This window comes from Anomaloglossus baeobatrachus, chromosome 4 (genome assembly GCF_048569485.1).
Source record: "Anomaloglossus baeobatrachus isolate aAnoBae1 chromosome 4, aAnoBae1.hap1, whole genome shotgun sequence".
Taxonomy (NCBI): domain Eukaryota; kingdom Metazoa; phylum Chordata; class Amphibia; order Anura; family Aromobatidae; genus Anomaloglossus; species Anomaloglossus baeobatrachus.
Genome location: NC_134356.1, coordinates 557,729,496 through 557,748,177, shown reverse-complemented (window position 1 = coordinate 557,748,177; position 18,682 = coordinate 557,729,496). Strand labels below are relative to the sequence as shown.

Here is an 18,682-nt window from a genome sequence, read left to right as displayed (position 1 = left end):
AAGCATGACATGGAAACATTATGTTTTGGGGGAGTTTCTCTGCTAAGGGCGAAACTCCCTAAGGCCTCTTTCACACGTACGTGCCTCCGGTACATGTTTGGCAGTTTTTTTACGTACCGGAGACACGTACACACGCAGACCTAGGTATTCCTATGGTTTTGGACACACATAAGTATTTGCGCACGGAACGTGTGTCCGTTCTGTACTTACGTGTGTCCATGTGTTTCTCACGCCGACCTGTCCGTTTTCTCTCCGGCATCACGGGTGTCACCCGGAACGCAAACGTGTCACACGTAATGCAAATGGACCACACGGATGTGTTCCGTGTGACACACACTGGAGAGAAGACATGTGTCTATGAGAAAAAAAAAAAAACCTTTACTCACCTTCTCCTTCCCTCCTGTCTCTGCCGCTGCTGTCACTTGCTGCCGACCGCCGCTCATTATGCTCATTGCATATTCACTTCACTGCGGCCGGAAGCAGCAGCAGCGGGGAGTCTGCAGGACCGGAGACCGAAGATCAGCACCACGGACAGCAACGCCAGGGACAGGTGAGTAGAAAGTTCCCGTTCTTCGTGTGTTATCACGGAGAACACACGTAGCCCATAAACACGGGTCACGGAGAGCAAAACGCACCCCTGACACGTCCGTGAAAAACGTGCGTGGTTTTTCACGGATGTGTGAGAGAGGCCTAAAAGAGAGTGAGCAGCCATTGACTTAGATGGTTAGGTGAGGTGGAGTAGTAGAGTGAGTTGGGGAAAGATGAGTTTTAGAAATCAAGCAGAAAAGAAGGATGAAATCGCCCATTCTTTTAATAACCTTAGAAGCCCCAGTGGCCAGTGTCAAAATTACAAGATTACTAGATATGTTTTTTAATAAAGATTGTGATATAAAAACAAAATATTGCCAAGAAATTAGTAGAAAGTTACGTTACATAAAATCCGATTTAAACAAGACATTTTCTGATTAGAACTTTCTTTTAAGAGTCAAAAACTAAAGCATTATTCATTTCAGGAAGGTCAAATAAAACATGAAAAAAAAACACCAGAGGTGAATACTTTTTATTGGCGCCATGCTATGGGAGAATCTGAATGTCCTGGAGTTTGTAAAGTTTCAAAAAGTCTCTTTTATATTTTAACTTTAAAAAAACCCATCATGATATTTTATGTCAAATTGGTGTTGTTTGAAATCGGTTTCAACTGTCGGAGTATTTTTCTGTGATGATATCATTCATATTTAAATACTGAACCATTAGGCTCCTGTATAGCTGTCATGAAAGTGCAAGGTATAATTGTATATTATTTTGATAAAATGGGTGCAGATAAAAGAATAAAGCTCATTAGCTCCACATCTCGCCCATGTGTTGTTACTCATGCTCTGATCCTCCCTGCCATACTATGTATTTGCAGTCATTATGGAGTTCAATGCTTTAATGTGATCCAATTTGCCATTAGGGCATGATAGCTGAAAGGATTCCGGCAGCAGCTGCATACACTTACTTAGTGGTAGAAAATGGCATGAAAAATGGATGGATACGTGACATATAATGGTCTGCGTTAGATAGCAGACCTGCAATGATTAATAATAAGTCTGCCATAATTATGTCTTCTGCAGCTGTCATTATTCACGTATTGGACAGCGAGCCTTACAATCGCAGGCTCCGTGGTAAATGGGACTGCGTGATGTCGAGCTAATAAAACAAATTGGCACACCTGCATACATTACCAGCGCAGATACCAAATGCAGAGAGATAAAGGTGCTTGGTATTGGAAGGTAAACACAAATTAACTGCAGTCAGTCAGAGAAAAGTAAGTTTTTTTTTTTAAAAAAAAAACAAAAAAACTTCTTACAAGCAGTGGTGGAGAGTTGACATCAATACGGCTGGTGACTCGCAGCTCTCGGTGGACACAGTATGCAGGCACAAGTGGTCTTTCTAAAACTGCATTAAGCTCATACCATACCTTGCCATATTTGCCACTAAAAGATGAGACAAGTGATCTAGAAGTAACAAAAATGAACACAGGTTATTGAAGGGACATTAAAAAAATGTTCTTATGTACATTGTTGTGTGGTTGTTCTAGAAAAAGTTCTAAAACTCCATCTGACAATGATCACTTCTTCACTATGTATAATTTCAGTTCTGAGATCTCACATAAACTTTAAAGATTTAAGTATACATAATATTAACCACTTGAACACCTTTCGATAATCTGCATTTGAGAAAGTCCTGTCATCAAGTGCTTTTTTGAGAGCTTTTTTTACTAATTCCTGTAGACTGTGAGCCCTCGGGGGCAGGGTCCTCTCTCCTCCTATATCAGTCTGTGCCTTGTATTGCTCATGTATACCCATCCCTCACCTACTGTATCCTCACTCATTCCCTGTAGTCTGGGAGCCCTCGGGGGCAGGGTCTTCTCTCCTCCTGTTCCAGTCTGTATATTGTATTGTTTATGCATACACATCCCTCACCTACTGTATCCTCACCCATTCCCTGTAGACGGAGTCCTCGGGGGCAGGGTCCTCTCTCCTCCCGTACCTGTCTGTGCCTTGTAATGTTCATGATTATTGTACTTGTTTTTATGTATACCCCTTTTCACTTGTAAAGCGCCATAGAATAAATGGCTCTATAATAATAATTATATTTAAAATAATTATTATTATTATAATAATAATCCGCCATAAGGTTCCAGAGATATGGGCCTTTTTATTTTTCCCAATTATATGGAATTTACCAAAATGGCACTACTCATAGAATTTTCTGGGGGTATTTATGTAGGCTGCTCTGCATTATTATTCAATGTGAAACGCATCCTTGGGAAAAACAACAAGAATTACTACTAAATAAAAATACTATTATCTCTGTGATAGTATGATGGATTAAAAAAATAAAAATAAAAAACTACTGTGCTGCCCCCGTGCCAGCACCTGCCGCTGCTTGTATCCGAGCCTTCTGTGGGTGGCTCGGGGTCTCGCGGACACGCCGAATGAAAAGGGGGACGTAGATGTAAGGACTAGGCCATATTAGGTTTGTGACGCCACCCACAGTGTGTGGTGAGGTGGGACACCATCGCTGCTGTTATGCGGCACCCGGGGGAGATGTACTGGCAAGCTGGATGTTAACTCCTCCGTGGGTAGGGGTGGTCGCCCCGGGACCCAGTGTCTTTGTGCAGGGTATAGCGATGGCAAGGGCCGGCGCGCCCGGACGTGCAGGGGAATGCTTGATTACTCACAGTAAATGAACCACGCGAATCTTTTGGTAAACCAAGGTTCTGGTTGCCGGCCACTGCGGCTGGTTGCATTCAAGTCCCCCACCCAGGCCGGTGGTCGCTGTCCTTTCCTCTGCACTTGCTTTGTGTATGGTGGACTGCCTGGTATTGAACTCAGGAGACCGCTCCCGGCTGGATGTGACCTAAGGAGCGTGCCCACAGACGCTGGCCCGTGGGATCTATGGGCCCTGGCGGTGGCCTTATCCCTATCGGTGGGCTGATGTCTTCTTTGAGGGACTTTAGGTGGGACAGGACCTATAATCCTGCCCTCAATCGGTTAATTAGCTAGGCCACTGGTTTCGGTCCTGGCTTCAGGGTCCGAGTGCCCCCTCTGTGCTACGGTTTCCGGGTCAGTTCTCTGTGTCGGTACCGATGGGCTACAACCCTGTCCCGGTCCACCTCGGATCTGCCAAGCCGTCTTCCCGTCTCCTGCTGACGGAGACCACCGTCTTCCACCTAGCCAAAGCCATCAGGGCTCCAACCCTGGCACCGTTCAACTTGAACTTCCTCTGCTGGAGCTACACCTAGCTCCAGCCCGCACTCCTCTCAACTTGAACTACTGCTTAAAACTTCAACCTCACTTTCTGTATTTCCATCCCGGGCTGTCTAGACCCCTAGGTGGGCGTGTCCAACCACCTTGTCCCACCCACTGGTGTGCCTATCTTTCCCTAAGGGGGGTGACTAGGGTTTCAGGCTGGCTGTGTGTCACCTAAGTGAGGGAAGATGTTATGCGAGGGCCTATCTGTGACTACTTGGTTTTGCCAGGGCGTCACACTACCAAACAAAATGAAGTAGATATTTGGTACTCACTTAAAATATGCCTCGCTTTAGTCTTCATTGGGGGAACCTGGGATAATCTGCTGCCACCTTCAGGCTGACACAGATATTAAATAGCAAAGACATGAGCTCCTCCCCAGCAGACTATACCGCGCCTGCTGGTCCCTGACCTTAATTTATTTCTGTGTTAGTTTGAGGAATTTGGTTTCAGACCAGAATGGCCGGAGCACTGACCCCCCCCTCCCCCCGGGCATGTGTGGAGGCCAGCATGACACTGATTGGAGTGGAGGTCATGATGTCACGGGTAGGGGAGGGGGAGTAAGTCAGGGTATAGTAAAAAGGTGAAGCTGGGGGAGGAGCGGCACTTTTCCCGCTCTGGGACACCAGTGAGAGTCCCCATCCCTGTACCTGCTATGGACGCCGGGGATCAGCTCCTGGAGCGGCTGAGAGCTGCTGCTGGGACCATCCCCCCAGGTGGCTGCAGAGCCTGATAGCAAGGATCTTCGGTGGGAGTCCGGGGGGGGGGCAGGGACGGCACCCCTGCGACAGCGGCGCCCCCGGAGGTCTGGACTAGCAGAGAGGCGGTCACCTGACCTGACTCCCAGGGCCCAGCGTCGCCACAGAAGCCCCCTCCGGGGACCCTCCAGGCCGGACGCCGCGAGCTGCGAGGTCCGGCAGGCCCCGGCCTGGGAGGAATTCAGACGGGCGGCTGGGCCCGGCGGCAGTCGGCAGGCCTACGCTGGAGTTGGGGGCGGGGCCTGCTGCTGCCTTGTCGGCGAGTGACATCGGCGGTGCGGCGGGGCGCTCTGGTGATGTACCGGCCGAGCGCCCTGAGCCTCTCCTCCCTGCAGCGATAGTATCCCGGATGGATCCCTGTGAGGTGGGCGGAGCCAGGCGGCTGCGGTCGGAACTACATCGGGCCTGGCATTCAGGGCCTGCGGCTACAGAGGCCCTGTCTGGGAGAGGGGCCACATGGAGCGGAGCAGGGGGGGCCGTGCTTGGAGAGCCCTGAGGATAATATGCAGCTCCCCCTGTTGGTCGGCGCTACTGATCGTCATGTCCAGGATATGCGGCCGGCGGGGCCTCGGGCCGCGCGGCTAAAACAGCAATGGAGCAGAGTCGGATGGGAGGAGCCAAGTCATGCTAGATCGGCAGGAGGGACGTCAGGATACAGGTGGTCCGGCTGGCGAGGTTATACCTTTGTGCAGACTGGTGAGTATGATTACATGTTTTGTTTGTCTTCACATGCTGTTTAGGTACACAGTAAAGGGGGGGTGACGGGTCAGCTGGGGTTCGGTTTGGGGGTGCCAGCGGGTGTTAGGGGGAATGCGTTGAGTGGGGAGTTGTCAGAATTGAAGTTGCGTTCGCCAGTTGCGGGCCCGGATTAGGGGCCAGGAAAACCCCGGCGCCAGTGGCGGCTTGGGTTAATTTGTCCGTCATTGCGGCTAGTGAGTCCAGTTGGGAGTGTCTCTTCCCCAGTATTAGTGGCAGTTCAGACTGAAAGGAGTAAGGAGGTGGCAAAAATTTATTTTGACAAAGGGGGAAAAGACGATAGCAAGAAGGAAGATGGGGAGAAGTGGCGATGGCACTTGATTCCTCAGACTTATGCTAATAGGTTTAAGGTGTTGCAGTTTGGGCAAGAGTAATTGGCGACAGGCGCCAGAGAATAGTTTTCAGTGGTTTTGCTATATGGGCTCGATTGGTGAGGCCTATAGGATTTATGGGGGGTAGACCTGGATCCGTTATGAGGAGCAGTGTCATCAGAGGATGGCGACCGTCCATCCATAAGATGGGATCAGAAGGATATAGGCTTGTGGTTGCGGGTGATGGCGGCAGCCAGATATGGGCAGTCATTTCAGGGCGGGGCAGGGTTCCCCGGCCGGTCAGGAAGCTGGGGTGCCGGTGGTCAGTACGGACAGACAGGGTCCTAGAAGTCAAGTTCGTGTTGGTAAGTTAATGAGGGGGAAGGCAAGTCAGTGCCACTTGTCGTTGTTTGGACATCTCCGCACCTATTGTAACGGAGCATCCCATGGGATGTCCAAGGGTCAGACACCGGTGAGCTTAGTTGCGATGCTGCCGTACCTAAATAGGGATCCTGTTAGGGCCAAAGCTGAGGTTTGAGGTTGGGTTTTGGGGAGGGTTTCAGGATTCCTTCCCCTGTTTTTGAAGTTCCAGGGACAACCAGGAATCTCCCTCGGTGTATCAGCATTTGGCGCTGGTAGGTGGAAAGTAAGGAAAGGAGGTGGCGTTGGGGAGAATGGGGGGCACAGTTAGTCACCCCCCTACCTTTTCTTATTTTGTGGTTTCGTCATTCGGGGGGGGGGCCCAAGGAGGAGCCAGGTAAAGTTCGGCTAATCCACCATTTGTCTCATCCCAGGGGTAGGTCAGCGAATGATGGTATACTGGCTGAGCTTCGTTAGGTGTTGTATACGTCGTTTGATGAGGCTACAAAGTAGGTAAAGAGTTGTGGGAGGGGTATGTTGATGGCAATAGATGGATATTGAGGCAGCTGTCCGGCTCTTACCAGTTCATCCAAAATTGTGTTCGTTATTAGTTTGTTTTTGGAAGGGAAATTGTTTTGGAGACTCCTGCTTGCCAATGGGTAGTGCAGTATCGTGCACATGTGTTGAAACCTTTTGTTCTTTTTTAGAATGGGGGGGGCGTGATGTTTCTGGTTTGGCATCACTGGTACCTTACCGGGATGAATTGTCGGTGTGTGGGATTGGCTGTTTCGGCACAGGCACAAGAATTCTAGCAGCAATGGAATGGATAGCGAGAGGCTTTGGGGTGCCGTTGGCACCTGGGGAAGAACTGTTCGGCCAAATACCTGTATTTAGTTTATGGCCATTGTAATTGACTCAGTGATTTGGGAGGTTCGGCTTCCTGACGACAGGTTGCCACGCTTAAGGTTGAGGTAGCAAGGGCATGCCGGGTGAGGAAGTTACAATTAAAGGAGGTTCAATCGCTATTGGGGGAAACTTAATTTTGCGTGTCGGGTAAGGTCAATGGGCCGAGTTTTCACGTCGGCTAGCTTGCGCGACAGCTGGAGTGCTTGCTCTTCACCCCTACATAAGTTTGTCGGAGGAACATTGAGCGGCCTTGTTGGTTTGGGGAGAATTTTTTGGGGAGCAGGACAATGGTGGTTCGTTGCTTAAGGATGAGGTAGTGGTTAATTTCAAATTGGAATTGTTTACGGATGCTGCGGGTGACTCAGGTTTCGGGGCCTTTTTTCAGGGTCAGTGATGTGCGGATTGGTGACCAGAAAGTTGGATGGCGGAGGGGTTGACAAGGAATGTGTCGCTATTGGAAATTTTTTCCGATGATGGTCGCACTCCATTTGGGGAGTGACCAGTTGTGGAATAAGTAGATCCGGTTCAACTGGGACAATATGGGGGTGGTGCTAGTGATTAATAACGGCTCGGCATATTTTACCCAAGTTGTTCGGGTGTTGCGGCGGTTGGTTTTTATTTGTTGGGAAATTAATACGGGTCACAGCAGCTCAGGTACCAGGTATAGAGGACCTAATAGCGGATTTCCTTTCCTGTTTCAGTGAGATTGTTTCCGGGATTTTGCGGTAGTGGCGGACGGCAGCAGCTTGTAGTCCCCTGCGCAGCTTTGGAGCGTGGTCTTCAAGCAGCAAGACCACGGATTCAGGCAGTTTGACTGGTACCACGTGGGCGGCGTATTAGGCCACATGGGTTCCTGGGAGTGGTGGTTGGGTGGTGGCATGATGAATGAGGATTCCCAGTTAGGACTGTTCCTGGGAAATCGGGGGAGTGGCGATAACAGGTTGGTCTTCCACGAAGTTGAGTCATTTGATTACAGGGTTGGCATTTGGTTTCTGGTTGCGAGGTGTACAGGATTGGGAACAAATTTTTGGGTAGTTCAGGCGTTGAAGGGTGTGCATAGGGGCCATAGGTAGACGGCCTGTGTGATTTAGCTTATTGGAATGTTTGGGTAGGGAATTAAGGTATCATTGTTGCGGTTGGCTTTTCGTTGGCGGTTTTTCGGGGCTTGGTGTATTGGCGAATTGGTATTTCCCAGGGTGACGTGCCCCAGGGGCTTGGGTAATAGTGACGTCCTATTTTTGGAGCATGGGGATCGAATTTTGGATCCAGAAATCAAAAATGGATAAAGTGGGGGCAGGCGGGTTCGTTTAGGGAAGGTTATGGCATCAGGTATGTGCCATTGGCAGTGCGTTTTGAGCTTTGCAAAGGTCCACCCGAGTCAGGATGGCCCATTGTTATGTCTCGAGGACGGGTCTTTTTGTCCAGATATTAGTTCATTAGTGTTTTGTGGGCATGTTTGAAATCATTGGGTCTGGTTGGCGAGGTTTGCGTTGCATTCTTTTCGTCTTGGGACGGCAGTGGAAACCTCTGGGTGTGGTCTCCCTGCTAAGACAGTTAAACAGATTGGTCGATGGAAGTCTCAGCGTTGTAAGTCGTGGGTTCGCAATGTTTCAGGGGCAATTGATCGGAAGACTGGTTCTGATGGAGGGGGGGGGTGGGGGGGGTGTCATTCTTTGGGGTGGTATTGGAGCTACTTGGTAATTTTGTTAGTGCTTTGTTTTTCAGACACCCCCCCCCCCCCCCCGTTTTTCCAGCCTGGTCTGGATCTTGGGCCATTCTAATGTGTGCTGGGGAACAAAGAGAGCGGATACGAGAAGGAACAGGAGACAGCAAAATTTTGTCGGAGGGATAGGGCTCCTGTTGGATGGGTTGGAATCAGGGGTATGGGGTGGAATACGGTGTTGCAGGGGGTGCATAACTATGCTCATTTGGGCAGGCCCCCTGACATTTTGGTTTTACGCGTCGAGGGACCTATTTGGGTGAGCGGCTTTCTCGGACTTTGATAAAGATACTAAGCATGACTTGTTGCGGTTATGGGTGTCTTTTCCAGGCGTGATAATTGTGTGGTGGGACATTGTTCCAAGAAGGGTTTGGGCGGAAAGCATGGTCTGTGGAGAAGCTGAATAAGGTGCGGGTGAAAGTTAATAGGGTTATCTCAAAAAATTTGGGGGCTGCAACGTGGGAGTCGCAGCTCGGCTTTTTGAGCTGGAGCGAGAGGATGACGAATTTTGGTAGGCGGATGGGGTGCATTTGAATGCAGTACGGATTGATTGTGGGCACTTGGATTGCAGGGAGGTATTGAGCGAGCTTTGCTATTGAGGGGGGGTCTCAGGCACTTGAAGGTTATCAAGGTGCCCTCGTTGTGGCAGGTTTTTGGTGGGTCCTTGAAGTTGGTTCTAAATTGGTTCGGGGAACCCATCCGGGTATGGATCCCCTCATTGGCAGAATGGTTGGTCACCTGGTGATTTTTGGGGGATCCCGATGGGGTATGTCGGGGCCCCGTGGGTGTTTTTGGTGGTTAATGAAGGAATAACCCTTACACTTTGGTGCTCCTGAGCCAGTGTGGGTAACGGCTGGGAGCAATTTGGTTATATGGCTTGGTTATGGGAATCACCAGGGTTTTAGCTTCAAGGACCTTACCACAATGCAAAATTTTACATGTTATGTATTTGTTTAATAAATGGCTGCTATGGCCAAAATTATCCAAAGATAAATTGGTGTCTGAGTGGTTATTAGCAGATAAGGGGGAATTGGAAAAGGGGTGTGTGTGCCTAATTTTGGCCGGAATCTACAATTCCAGGGTCATGTCTGAGATGATTTGTTAACTTTTTTCTTTCCATAATTATCCAGATAACTCTGAAAAAGTAAGTGTAAATACGTACGCTGTTTCACACACGTTGTGATGGAGAATATAGTCTGTACCCGCAGCCTATATTCTCACGTCATTTGGATAAACCTGGATAGCATCTTGCCTGTTCATGAACAACATAAATATATGCCCGGGATCAAAGTGGAAAGAGCTGTGCACCTCAATAAAGACTAACGAGAAACAAACTTTCGGTGAATACTAAAAATCGGTTGCTTCATTGGGGAACACAGAACCCTGAGACATTCTAAAGCTGTCCCTGGGGTGGGAAAAGACACAGGATAAATATTTTGTAGAAAACATAGAATTTATCAGTGAGGCTCAAGCGGAAGCTTGAGTGACTTCTATCTGTAAAATACTTCCTGGCCAAGCAGCTTGAATCAACCAAAGCAAAGGTAATGACATGGTAAAATTTTGAAAAGCGTGTCCAGATGCTGAAGTAGCTGCCTTAGAAAGTTGATGGACCGAGGCCTGATGATGAACTACCCAGGAACCACCCACTGCTCGCGTACAATGGACCTTGAAGCTAAATGGGGGAGCTCGGTTCTTGAATTTATAAGCCTTAACAATGGTTGCTTTGATTCAGCGAGAAATAGTCGCTTTGGAGGCCCCTTTGGCAGGAGCCCCTTTGGCAGATCAAATAAGGAATCAATCCACCTAAAATCGGCAGTCGTCGATAAATAACACATGGCCCAAACCACATGTAGATCATGCAGTCTCTTTCCATGTGAGGAGATGGAGAGGGACAAAAAAGTCATGACAATGGCCTCATTAAGGTGAAAAGTGGAAATGACATTGGAAAGTAAAGTCAGAACTGGTCTTAACACCACCTTATCTTGATGAAGAACAAGGTAAGGAGCATGGCAAGAAAGCCATCCAGTTACAAAACTCTTGTAATGGAGGTGATGGCTATAAGAAAAGCAACCTTTTGAAACAATAGAAGCAACGGAATCTCCCTGATAGGCTCGAAAGGACAAAATTGGAGAACCTCCAAAACAAGATTAAGATCCCAAGATTCTAGGGATGACCGATAAGGATGCCTGATATGCACCACTCTGTGGAAAAGAAGTCTTTAATTTGTGGTTTTGTGGCCAAATGCCTTTGGAACAAAATAGCCAGAGTCAGAGGTGTAGCTAGGGGTTTGGCTCAGAGGGGGCGAAACTTCTGAGTGGGACCCTAACCAGGTAACTATATTTACAACTATGGTGTCGCAGCCTAATAGCTTGTGTAGACAACCGTATTTTTGGTCCAAGTGTGATCCAACAAAATATTGGATCGAACTAGAACCACTGTTATCCAATGAGGCAGTGCACATGTTCGATTTTGTCCTTGGACTGAGTGGTCTGAAAAAAAATAAAATTGCATCATGCATGCACAGACTGGTACGGTTAAGTGTAGCGGCAGGGCCGTAGTTGGTGTTCATGCTGTTCTAAGCACTTAAATTGATCGTGTACCCTACCAATAAGTCAGACTAAAGCCTCATGCAGATGTGGCTAGAAGTATGCCAATCACACACTTGAGCTCACATGATGGCCCGCTCTCATCGCCGGCACTGGAAAACCATGACAGTGCGCTGTGTGCACGCTATGAGGATTCACAAGTCTGCAGTCACAGGCCATTAAACAGCTGCCAATCGGCTTCATATAACTAAACGGTTGACTATCATTTAAAGGGAATCAGTCAGCAGGTTTTTGCTAATTTTTCTCTAATCTGAGAGCAGCATAATGAAGGGGCAGAAACCCAGATTCCAGTGGTGTGTCACTTACTGACCTGCTCAGTGTAGTTTTCATAACCTACTGCTGATTAATAAGTAATTTTATCATTATAGGACTACTTCGCGTGCTGCTGGTAGTCCAGCATATTTATGAGCTGTGTATAACTGCTAGACCTGCAGCAGAGAAATCATTGATTTTATCAAATTGACAGCAAACAGCTCAGTAAGTGACACATCACTGGAATCAGGCTCTCTGTCTCTACATTATGCTGCTCTCAGATGGGGGAGCAAAAACCTGCTGACAAATTCCCTTTAACCCCTTCAGCCCCAAGCCTATTTTGACCCTAAAGACCAGGCCACTTTTTGCAATTTTGACCAGTGTCACTTTATGAGGTTATAACTGTGGAACGCTTCAACGGATCCCGGTGATTCTGAGACTGTTTCTTCATGACATATTGTGCTTCATGTTAGTGGTAAATTTAGGCCGATATTTTTTGCGTTTCTTTGTGGTAAAAACGGAAATTTCGCGAAAATTTTGAAAATTTTGTAATTTTCAAACTTTTAATTTTTATGCTCTAAAACCAACGAGACATATGACACAAAATAAATTATAAATAGCATTTCCCACATGTCTACTTTACATCAGAACAATTTTGGGAAAAAAAAAATTTAAGGAAGTTATGAGCAATTTCTCATTTTTACAACAAAATTTACAAAGCCACTTTTTTTAAGGACCACATCAAATTTGAAGCGATTTTGAAAGGTCTACGTGACACAAAACACCCAAAAGTGACACTATTCCAAAATCGGCACCCTCAGGCTACTCAAAACCACATTCAAGAAGGTTAAATTAACCCTTCAGGTGCTTCACAGTAACTAAAGCAATATGGAAGGAAAAAAATGAACATTTACTTTTTGCAACAAAACTGTTAATTTAGTTTAAATATGGCATATTTACAATGGTATCAGGATTAAATGAACCTGCAAAATTTGTTGGGCAATTTCTTCTGAGCACGCAGATACCACATATGTGGCAAAAAACCATTGTTTGGGTGCACGGCAGGACTTGGAAGGGAAGGAGCGTCTTTTGACTTTTTGAACAGAAAATTAGCTGGAATCGTTAGCCGCACCATGTTGCGTTTGGAGAGCCCCTGAGGTGCCGAAACAGTGGAGCTCCCCCACATGTCACCCCATTTTGGAAACTAGACCCCTCATGGAATTTATCTAGATGTTTATTGAGCACTTTGAACCTCTGTGGGCTTCACAAAAGTTAATAAAGTTGAGCAGTGAAAATAATAATAAAAAAAATTTACCACGGTATTGTTACTTCAACCAGGTAGCTTTTTATTTCCACAAGGGTATCAGGAAAAATTGCACCATAAAATGTATGGTGCAATTTCTGCTGAGTACACAGATACCTCATATGTGGTAGAAATCAAATGTTTGGGTGCACAGCAGGGCTCGGAATGCAAGAAGCGTCATTTGACTTTTCAAACGCAAAATTGTCTGGGATAATTAGCTTTTTCCATGTTGTGTTTGGAGACCCCCTGAGTTCCCGAAATAGTGGAGCTCCCCCACATGTGACCCCATTTTGGAAACTAGACCCCCATGGCAACAAAAAAAAATCAGGGCGCATGTACGGATGTTCTGCAAAAAGGGGGGGACTAGGTGGGATGGAAAAAAAGTCCTGTCCAAAGTCGAGTACGACTGCAGGACGATTGCTGATCAGGTACCTAATTGTTCAAGTTTTGTCTTTTTTTTTTTTTATTTGGGGTGCACAAAAAAAAGCAAAAACTCAAGCAACAATTACGTACATGATCAGCCAATCACGTAGCTGATCAGCACTTGGCGGCAAGCAGGTGGGGGAGGAGGGGGGGGGGGAGTGGGAGATGCGATTGGGGATAGTTAAAAAAGAGCCACGAACAATACTTACAGGATGGATCAGAACAGCGGCAGATGGGGGGGCGGCAGATGGGGGGGCAGCAGATGGGGGGGCAGCGGCATAAAAAGGGAGCATCTGTAAATGTGAGACGGCGGCGGCTGGGATAGGGTAGCGGCGGATGGGAGAGGGCACAGTGGATGCAGGAGCGGCGGAGGATGGAGGATGGGGGGAAGGGGAGTGGGAGTAGGAGGTGAGATTGGGGATAGTTACCTTACAGGATGGACAGGTGAGCGGAGAGTGGGCAGCAGATCACGGGGTGACAGGTGAGGGAGCACAGATCGCAGGGCTGACAGGTGAGAAGAGCACAGATCACGGGGGTGACAGGTGAGGGAGCACAGATCATAGGGGTGACAGGTGAGCAGAGCACAGATCACGGGTGTGAGAGGTGAGGGAGCGCAGATCACGGGGGTGACAGGTGAGCAGAGCACAGATCACGGGGGTGACAGGTGAGGGAGCGCACATCACGGGGGTGACAGGTGAGGGAGCGCACATCACGGGGGTGACAGGTGAGGGAGCGCACATCCCGGGGGTGACAGGTGAGGGAGCGCACATCCCGGGGGTGACAGGTGATGGAGCGCACATCACGGGGGTGACAGGTGAGGGAGCGCACATCACGGGGGTGACAGGTGAGGGAGCGCACATCCCGGTGGTGACAGATGAGGGAGCGCACATCCCGGGGGTGACAGGTGAGGGAGCGCACATCCCGGGGGTGACAGGTGAGGGAGCGCACATCCCGGGGGTGACAGGTGAGGGAGCGCACATCCCGGGGGTGACAGGTGAGGGAGCGCACATCCCGGGGGTGACAGGTGAGGGAGCGCACATCCCGGGGGTGACAGGTGAGGGAGTGCACATCCCGGGGGTGACAGGTGAGGGAGCGCGCATCACGGGGGTGACAGGTGAGGGAGCACACATCACGGGGGTGACAGGTGAGGGAGAACACATCACGGGGGGTGACAGGTGAGGGAGCACACATCACGAGGGTGACAGGTGAGGGAGCACACATCATGGGGGTGACAGGTGAGGGTGCACACATCACGAGGGGGAGGGGGCAGCACATCACGGAGGGGAGGGGGTGGGCAGCCGATCATGAGGGGGCGGGCAGCGGATAACGAGGGGTAGGGAAGCTGATCAAGAGGGGGAGGGCAGCCAATCACGAGGGGGAGGGCAGCCGATCACGAGGGGGCGGGAAGCCGATCACGAGAAGGGGGTGCGGGCAGCCGATCACGAGGGTGGGGGTGCGGGCAGCCGATCGGGGAGAGCGGTGGCAAATGAAGGAGGGCGGCGGCGGCGGATGGGGAGGCTTTTCGCCAGTTTCATACAGTACAATGGCAGCGCGGCAACTTCCGGGTCCCATGCTCCGGTCACATAACAGCATGGGACCGGAGCTTGTCACCCTGCCATTGCCCTGTTTACACTCACTGTGCTGGCATGCTGCTTTGCAGGATCGACAAGTGAAGCTGACCCCAGGTCCACGTGATTGGAGAGATCGGTCACAAGGCCGGTCTCTCCAATCAGAGCTGCTGGAGCTCAGGGAGGGTGATCCAGTGAGGTCACCCAGCTCCAGCCAATGGCCAGTGCTACAGCTGCACTTACCGTGGCTGGATTTAAATGTTTCAGCCACTTTCAATGGCTGGAACATTACAGTGGCTGTGATTGGCTAACGAACTCGATCAGCCAATCACAGCCTCCGTAGGTCCGGGGAGGAGACACCACCCCTCCTGAGGTCAGGTACAGGTCCTCTCCTTCCCGAATATACAGTTTTTGAAAACCGATCACGGTCACCGGGTCTCCGGGGCCCGCGATTTCGCCATGACGGATCTATCCATCATTGGTCTTTAAGTACCAGGGCACCATGACGATAGATCCGTCCATGGTCGTGAAGGGGTTAAATACAGGGATTGTCCAGGATAAATGCTCGCTTAGATCCAGGTACCATATTGGTGACTTCTCTGATTTGCTTTGTCTTACTCCATTCTTCATCTGATCCAGACAACATGATGACTTTGGACGTACACAGCTTCTTTCTGCAGACTTCCATTTCCTCTGATTTTCCACAACATATCCCAACACGATGCCCTAAAAATATGAGTGTCATTATTAGATCTAAATTAAAAATATCCGCTCATGCTGTGCATTAAACAACCCTTATATTGTGGACCTGAAAATATATTTGCACCAGTATGCTCCCTGATCAAAAAGTGACCCCTACACTGTCCCCCTAATGACACATGGCCTCCACATTGTGCCTCTCATATGCTATAACCACTGCACCATCCCTCCACCATGAATTATGGCCGCAAGATTGTATTTCTTTATGAATATCCATAAAACCATCCCCCCTCATTAACCATGTCCTATATGTTTTCCATACAAAATAATGTACCTGTGATATGAACAATGGCCTCCCTATTGTCCACACCTTCCATACCCCTCGCCACACCACTGCCCCCTCTCCATACTCTTCTGTCTTTTCACACCGTACAGCCTTCACAATGTGCCCTCACACTGTCCCTCGTATACTGCTCCTCTCATACTGTGCCCTCACACTGTCCCTCGTATACTGCTCCCCTCATACTGTGCTCTCACACTGTCCCTCGTATACTGCTCCTCTCAAACTGTGCCCTCACATTGTCCCTTGTATACTGCTCCTCTCATGTTGTGCCCTTACATTGTCCCTCGAATACTGCTCCTCTCATACTGAGCCCTCACATTGTCCCTCGTATACTGCTCCTCTCATACTGTGCCCTCACATTGTCCCTCGTATACTACTACTCCTCTCATACTGTGCCCTCACACTGTCCCTTGTATACTGCTCCTCTCATACTGTGCCCTCATATTGTCCCTCAGATACTGCTCCTCTCATACTGTGCCCTCACATTGTCCCTCGTATACTACTGCTCCTCTCATACTGTGCCCTCACATTGTCCCTCGTATACTGCTCCTCTGATACTGTGCAGTTGTCGCGGGCGGGGAGGAGGGTGTCAGCACACTACGCTCACCCCTTCTGCTCGGGTCCGGCGGCTGCTGCTCAGTGGTGGCTCGAGCTGTGGGCCGGATCCCGGGGGTTCTCGAGCGGCACTCCTCGCCCGTGAGTGAAAGGGGGGTTGTTGGGTGTGGGGATTGTTTATTGTCCGTGACGCCACCCACGGTTGTGGTGATTTCACCACCGCTGCTCTATATGGGGACCCCGGGAGTGGTGATGCGGAGCAGCCAGGTGTTGTGTTGCCCCTCCGTGGGTAGGGGTTGGTGATCCCGGGGCCCGGTGATGAGAAGGGAGATGCAGGGCCTGGTGGGCGCAGGGACGCGGGGGCAGTGCTGTGCCTTGCGGCACTGTGGTACTCACTCAGCCTGAGACGTTGACACAGTTTTACGGTAAACCACACGGCTGGAAAGACGGTTCCCACGGACGGCTGCACTTGCTCTCCCAGTAGGTGACGGTGATGTCCCTCTGACCTGCACCTGATGTTTCTAAGTTGGTAGCGATGGGTCCCCACCGGTAACCCGCTCCCCGGCTTCAAGCTGGACCGGAGGAGCTCTACTTTGCCCGCAGACGCTGGCCCTGAGGAACTGGTGCCTTGGCGGTGGCGGTGTTCCTCCTTAATGGTTGGACTGTTGCCTTCAATCGGGACTTGGTTGTTGGGGGATCGACGTCCCCTTCACTGACGGATTCGGCAAATTATGGCGACTCCTAGCCTTGCCGGGGTCAGAGAGGCCCCTGCCCTGGTGCTGACTGTCCTTTGCACGCTGCTCCAGACCGCCGGGTCACCACCCGTCCGCGGACCTTCCAGGAACTCCCGAACAGTCACCCCTCTGGACAGTCACCGTCGTTGCTGACCTTGCTGACCTGTCCTGCACAGCTGGACTCACTTCAGGCTTTCTTTCTGTCACCTTTCACCTTCCTTAAACTTCTCCTACTCCTCCTCTACCACTTCCACTTCACTTCACTTAGCTGTTTACTCAAGCTCTCCCTGAGCTAATCTTCACCTCCTTCCACTTCCTCCTCCTAAACTCTTCTTTACTCGAGCCCTGCCTGGGCTAATCTGCCTGGTACTTCCTGCCTCCAGAGCTGTGAACTCCTCGGTGGGCGGAGCCAACCGCCTGGCCCACCCCCTGGTGTGAACATCAGCCCCTGGAGGAAGGCAACAAGGATTTTAGTTTAGCTTTGGTGTTCCTAACTGGGATGTAGGGTGTGGTGGTGTGTTGACCTGTGACCCCTGGCTTGCCCAGGGCGTCACATTCCCCCTTAGCAAAATGCAGACCGTCCGCGGGCTGCCCGTCCAACACCGGTTTTATTTTTCTGAAAAATATAACATTGTAAACAGTAACATATATACATTTTTAATGAATCTTCCCATAACGGGAGGCACATTTCTTTAACGTTGCATAACGGTTTACGGTTACGGTTTCCGCTCTCTCCCACCCAAGCAACCTGGCCCTGATGCTGCCCCTAAAGCCCAGGCAGCACCCCTTGACCCACAGTCCAGCACACGGTACTCGAGCGGGATCTGTCCTTCCCCTCCAGAGGGTAGCCACTGGTTCCTTTGGTGGCTGGGCCCCAGCCTGCTCTGCTGAGGGCCCTCCCTCCAACCTGCCTCTCCGGAGGCGGCATTGCGGAAAACGGTAACGGCAAACAACTTATTTACAAGCCACTTAACGTTTGTGGTTGCCCTGCAAGTTCACGGGCTTGTCCATGAGCAGTTCCTCATGCAAACTTTTTAAACGGTCCCCACTGGGACAACGGTGCCGGCTCCGGCCGGTTCAATCACAAAGATAATCTGATGAAGTACTCGGTATCATTTCACTTATCATTTTCTGTCAACTTTTTCAACTTTCAAACAAACTTTTAAACACAATGGTGGTCCCAACGGGGACTGGACAACGGTGCTCCGCTGCCCTACTCGTACTTTTCTGCTGAGGCGGACCCATCCTCTGCCACCAGCACATCAAACATGCACTGACATGCCTGCGGTGACAGGGGCACCCGGTACCCATTTCCACCGGTACGCGGGGTATGGACAACCACGGGGCCTCCTACATAGCAGGAACGCTCACTTGCCTCTTCAAACTCAACAGCGGACCCGAGGCTGGGGCAGGAGTCATCACCTCTTGTTCCTGCGTCAGGCGGGTTGCCGCCAGCTGTCGCAGCCTCCTGGCCTCCAGCATCCAGCACTTCAGCCCCTTCTGCGGTAGCACGGAGCAGCAGATTAGGCGAGCTTACACTGAGGCACCCCATAAGTAACGGCAAGGGTGATGCATAGGCCGAGACTAGGCC

General features: G+C 50.0%; 1 protein-coding gene across 1 annotated transcript in view; it reads right to left on the bottom strand.

Moving 5' to 3' along the window:
• ARRDC4 (arrestin domain containing 4) overlaps window positions 1-18,682 on the bottom strand; it is a 178,716-nt gene that overhangs the window by 51,238 nt on the left and 108,796 nt on the right. The window contains exon 3 of the mRNA XM_075342830.1: window positions 1,850-1,997. Coding sequence (XP_075198945.1) covers window positions 1,850-1,997 — 148 coding nt within the window. The remainder of the gene's footprint in view (window positions 1-1,849; window positions 1,998-18,682) is intronic.